Consider the following 6,000-nt stretch of genomic DNA (forward strand, 5'->3'; position numbering starts at 1 on the left):
AGATCGTATTTCCACTACCCCAAGTTCAAAACTAGATCCAATGTAATCCTCCTCCTGCCTCAGGAAACAGAGCAGGCAGAGAAAGTGGTGAACATCTTTTATAAAATAATTATTTGTGGCACTACATGACAAGAAGGGAATCATGTTTTAAAATAGAGGTCTGTAGCAAATTGTTATAAGACAACCACATAGCTGGGTTTGGTGAAAACTTCATTTTTGTATAAAATATGAAAACATTAAGGAATTTGGTTGTGCCTAATGGAAGCATAGAAATGCATGAATGAAAATTGAGCTATTCAGCACCATGGTCAGCTACTTTTAAGTCTTAATTTGAGCAGACTCCAGCTATCCCATTTAACCATCCTATTTGAGATTCATTTGGAATGCAATACAACAATGATAACGTTTGAACGCTTACAGTTGATGGTAACAAAAGCCAATATTGTGTTGTGTATGAGCGATATTTGCTTCCTGGGAATATGTACCTGAATTGATTTGTCCCTTTTGGAAAGAACCAGCACCTTCATATAGCTTGCCAGTGTTATCCATACTCTGTCAGGAAAATTGATATGGAAACTCTCCAGAGAGGATGATTATTATAAATTTGCATAACTTGCCTTATCAACTACAGCACCTTAGAGAGGGAAAGCTATATTCATGATGTTTAATTTTTTAAATTATTTTTAGTCTCAGACTTCATTGCATGGTCAATTATATGCAATTTAAGAATTTTATTGAGGAGTGTTTGCTTATACCATTCAGGAGATCTCTATGTGAAATTCCAGATTATTGAGTTAAAGATTTTTGAGATTCTTTTATTTTGAGTTTCAGACATTTTACTTTTTCTTTTTTTAAAATAACATTGGCTATTTGCAATTTCACTTTTAACACAATGCTTACAGTAATGTTTAAAAACTAGAAATTAAATATAAAGCATGCTTTTTTTAACAATGGACTTGATTTTTTTCCCCCCAGTGGTTGGCACAAGTCTATCAGTCACAAGGAATGATGGTTGGTGCAGAAATGTGTTACCGAAAAAGTCTAAAATTGGCATCACAGCAAGGGAACTTGAGCGGAAAACTCTGTAGTCTTCTAAGACTTGCTAAACTTGCCTTAGAAATCTGCATGGTAAGAGTTTAAATTGTTAAATGATAAAATGAATAAATTGCAGTAATCTGATACTAAAATAGTTCTTCTCAATTAACCATTATGGGAGGAATCAGAAAAGCAAGATATTTTGTCTTTGCAAATTGTATGATAACAATTTGCATATGCACCAAAGACAAATTCCTTGTGTGTCCAATCACACTTGACCAATAAAGAATTCTATTCTATAAAGTAAATTGTGTTTATCGGGTTTCATCACAAATGTACTATGAAATAATAGTATTTGTCAGCTATAAATAGTTCTTAGAGATTTGCACTTTTAAAAAAAGATATTCCGCACTATAATGATTGTAAATATTTAAATTTTACAATTTGGAAATTTAGTTGTTAACAGCATATACATATAGCTAAAATAGCAGGGATTTCGCTTTAATATATCATATTGGAAGTCAGTTCATTGTTCTGTTAGTGGAGTCAAGAATACTTCGATAAAATGTTTTGTTAATATAATTGATAGTGGGGAGTATTGTTTTACATGGTGGGTGACTTATGAAAGGGGATACTGATTAGAGTTTCAAAATAATATTCATGAATTAAGACCTTTTTGTCTATGATATGGAGAGAAGAGTTGCATTAAAGAATAGATTTAAATGAATATTTGGTAAAATTAGTAGCTTTGGCTAATCCATTTTACCAAAAGAGTTGGAAGTTATTTCCTTATGTTAGAATTCTATGCTACTTTTCGTACTAATTAAGAGGTGAATGGAAAAAATGATATATCACTATGAAACTATTTGTAGCTGTAATTGCTGCAAGATATGATGGTGTTAGATATAAGTAACTGGGTGTTTAGTTTTTTGTTTGTTTGTTTAAAGGCTAATGTTTCAAATGATCACTGGCCATCTCTAGTTCAAGAAGCCACCACAGAAGCTATGAAAATTTCCTTCTGTCCTCTGGGTATTCTATTTCAAGCACTTATGCAGTATAATCGCAAAATGGGTTCTCGGTAAGTATAGGTTTGTATATTACGTGGCACTCATTTATGAATGTCACAATATTTTTATTTACCCTAATTCAAAAACATAGATGGCATAAAATTAAAAGACAGTTGAGGGTTGCTGTCATAAAGTATAACATAATAGAATGCAGTAGAGAGTCTTGTTTGATGGAGGCAAAATCCCTAAACTTCTTGTTGCCCTGTGAGTAAGGACATGGTTGTTGCAAATTGCTGTGAAAGTTCTATTGTCAGGGAGGCCTTTTAAAACTGCAGAATAAATTGCCTGTTTGGAAGCTTTATAGGAAACTCAAAACAGCATTTCTGGCTGTTATACAGTAGCTTTGCGTGCATGGAAATATTCTTTGAACTGGGGCCAAGAATCTGATTGAGTGATAATGAAGACATTTTCTCACCTGTAAACAGTCAACATCTATCTAACAGGCTGTTTGTGCCCCCTCTTAATGGTGCAGTTCAGTATTTCACTGTCTTTTAATGATGTGTTAGATTTATATTTCAGAATATAACTATTTTCTGCTCATTTGTAGTGAGAAAAATCATGCTTACTTGTAAATATAAGTATGTATTTGAATATCTAAAATGCTGTAGATTCATACTTATTTTGCCATTTTCTCATTATATTTTATAACATCTAATCAGTATTCTACTTTTTCTGTTGGTTTTTTAGAGAAACACGTCGTATGTTAGAGAGAGTGGTATATCAATCTGGATTTCCAGAAACTGTAGTATCAGTTGCACGATGGTATCTCTTAAGACATTTATATGCCAAAGATGATTATGAATTAATTGATGTAAGAAATATTTCCATGTTATATATGCTAAAGAGATTTCTCAGTGCTTTATTTTAGAGTTAAATATGCCCAATGTTATTTATTTAAGTGGATATATACACTTTTTTCATTTGCAAAAAAATTTTTTTTTAATATTGCACTTATGGAATGTTCTTTTCAGGAAGTACTATTAGAATTTGTCTTTAATAGCTTTAATGAAGGATTATAATTTTATATTTCTAGTAAGTGCTACATTTGATTTTGTTGTATCTTTTTTCAGTTCAAATGGTTGCATTTATACATTGTACCATTCATTTTAACCTTTAACTAGAAGGATAGTTAAGGAACTTCAAATATATATGATAGTTATATGTTAGGTAAAGAAATATTATTTGGGATATTGAAAATAATTTCTTTTTCATACCATAATGCATTCATGAATCAAAAGTGCTCATTAATCATATAGTTGATATAGTTGAACAACCCCAAGGCCCTGGAGGTGAGCAGGTTTGCGGCCAATCTTTAGGGGGAGTAGTATTTGTGACCAAAAAAAAAATAGTTGAACTGCTCTTTTGTTCTTCTATTTTCCAAGAAATACATTTATCTCCTAATTCCTTTTTGTTCCTTCATATAATGAATGTAATCTGAAGTACAGTGGGAGAACTGCTTTATCTGCTTTCAACAAAAAGGACCGTTGCCACTGCTAAGTGCAAGGAGCCATCGGATTCCCTCCTCCCTATACCTCTTACATGTTCATACCAATTGTGGGCTGCTTCAGTTTTAAGTATTGAACAGAGTAAAGGTGGGATGGGGACTTTGGCTATCTTGCCACAATCTTTGGAGGAATAAACTAGGGGGAAAAATAGCATGGAGGAAAATGCTATTACTTAAGTTACCCCACTATCCATACATCAAACTGTAAGTTGCAAAACTAGAAGTATGCACAGCTTATGTTTTCTTTCGAAACCAAAACCATCTTGTTCTGGTAGTTACGCTTTTGGGTTAGCTGCGTATCGAAATAGAAAATGTTATGGTATTTCTGGATTTTAGCTGAAACAAAATTCTAGCAGAACAATGCTAAGGTAACCCTGATCCTGAGGTAACCCTAACCCTCTCCCTTTGCTTCTGAGTGGCCATGTTTCTCTCTCATCTCAATGCTTCCTTTTGCTCCTCTGCTTCCCCCCCACAACTACTGCTGCTAAAGTCCCAGTCCAACAGATCCTATAGGCCTTCCCATCTTCCTCATCTCTTCCCTCTCTCTCCAGTTCCTTTTAATTTTTTTTCATTTTCATTTTCATTTTATTAGATTTCTATACCGCCCTACTCCCGAGGGACTCAGGATGGTGCACAGCCAAACAATAAAAACACATACAATACAAAATTTAAAAATAGAATAAAATCAAATTAAATAATTTTGGCCCTGACAAATTTAAAACCCCAAACTTTTAAAACCAATTTAAAATTGAATATATAAATACAAAAAGATATTTAAAATTTTAAAAATCTTTTATAAAAGAGGGGGAAATTTAGGCCAGGCCGGCCTGGTGAAATAGTAAGGTCTTTAAGGCGCGGCGGAAGGTGCGCAGATCCGGGATCCTCCGTATCTCTGGGGGGAGCTCGTTCCAGATAGTAGGTGCCCCCACAGAGAAGGCTCTCCCCCTGGGGGCCGCCAGTCGGCATTGTTTGGCTGACGGCACCCGGAGGAGCCCCTCTCTATGGGAGCGTACCGGCCGGTGGGAGGCTATTGGTGGTAGTAGGCGGTCCCGCAAGTACCCGGGTCCTAAGCCATGGAGCGCTTTAAAGGTGGTAACCAAAACCTTGAAGCGCACCCGGAAGACCACCGGGAGCCAGTTCAGCTCGCACAGGAGAGGTGTTACATGGGAACGCCATGTCGCTCCCATAACCACCCGCGCGGCCGCACTCTGCGCCAGTTGGAGCCTCCAGGTGCTCCTCAAGGGGAGCCCCATGTAGAGAGCGTTGCAATAGTCCAGGCGGGAGGTGACAAGGGCATGAGTGACCGTGCGTAACGAGTCCCGATCCAGAAAGGGACGCAACTGGCGAATCAGGCGAACCTGATGAAAAATCCTCCCGGTCACGGCCGTCAAGTGTTCTTCTAAATTGCTGCTAATGTATCCACTTTTGCATCTCTCGGTTATTACAGTTCAAACTCCCAGCAATAGCTTGCCCCACTGACTTAGCACTTAACCCTAGCACTTTCCCTGCCTCTCCCAAGTCGCTGCTGCTGCTGCTGCCTACATGTGACCTTAACAATGAAAATCCTCACTCTTTGGCCTGTTCTTTTTCCCCACTCCCACACTCCTCAGCCCAGTTTAATTCTGTATATAGTACAAACATCTGAAAGATGGATGTTTCAGAGCAGGTCCAGAGCACCTTAAAACAGCATGGAATCGTTCGGCTCAGAAGGTTTTTGCAATCCCTGTGTACAACCAACTGGCCTATTTAGGTTGTGATTGATTAGCAAATGTAAACATCCTTAATAATCTTACATTCTGAGATATTCATATTAATGCATTTTTCCCCCTCTGCTTTCCCAATTCTGCAGGCTCTTACAGCAAATGCCAAAGCTAATGGAGATATTCGAGTTTTGGAATTAGACAAGAAACTCTCAGCAGCAGCCTCCTAGCACAAACATTAGTGAAGAATCAGAATAACTTTTGGAACTTTTGGAGGCTTTTGGAAACAACATCTTCATGACAGATACCTTGAATTTAAATCACAAGTGCTAACAGTCCAATTTATATTAAAAGGAATCGGTTATTAAACTGTCCAGTTGAAATTTTATTGAAGTATTTAATCTCCTACTGAGAAATTACAGTGTATGCTTTTTACTTTGAAAAGCACAAAGGTTTTGACCTCTGTTCTAGAGTTAAATATGACAGATTTCTGTCTTTGAAACAAACCTTAATAATATGTCCATGTGTTAAATAAACTTGGGACTATGTCTATCTTCATAGTCTGCTAAGACCTTGCTGTTTCTGTCGGTGTAATTTTTTTTTACCATTTAGCAATATATCTTTCTACAGCTTCTCAAACAAAATAGCCTTTAATTTGGTGGGTGATGAAACAATAAAATCTGTTGAAACATTG

General features: G+C 36.4%; 1 protein-coding gene across 1 annotated transcript in view; it reads left to right on the forward strand.

Annotated features, from left to right (window-relative positions):
* The window catches only part of SKIC3 (SKI3 subunit of superkiller complex), a 48,067-nt gene extending 42,067 nt beyond the window's left edge, over positions 1-6,000 (forward strand). The window contains exons 38-41 of the mRNA XM_070938779.1: positions 976-1,128; positions 1,983-2,113; positions 2,790-2,913; positions 5,456-6,000. Of these exons, the coding sequence (XP_070794880.1) occupies positions 976-1,128; positions 1,983-2,113; positions 2,790-2,913; positions 5,456-5,536 (489 nt within the window). The 3' untranslated portion in view covers positions 5,537-6,000. The remainder of the gene's footprint in view (positions 1-975; positions 1,129-1,982; positions 2,114-2,789; positions 2,914-5,455) is intronic.

The sequence above is a fragment of the Pituophis catenifer genome, unplaced genomic scaffold (genome assembly GCF_029215685.1).
Source record: "Pituophis catenifer annectens isolate HBS135680 unplaced genomic scaffold, rPitCat1.0.hap2 SCAF_2, whole genome shotgun sequence".
In the NCBI taxonomy this organism is placed as follows: domain Eukaryota; kingdom Metazoa; phylum Chordata; class Lepidosauria; order Squamata; family Colubridae; genus Pituophis; species Pituophis catenifer.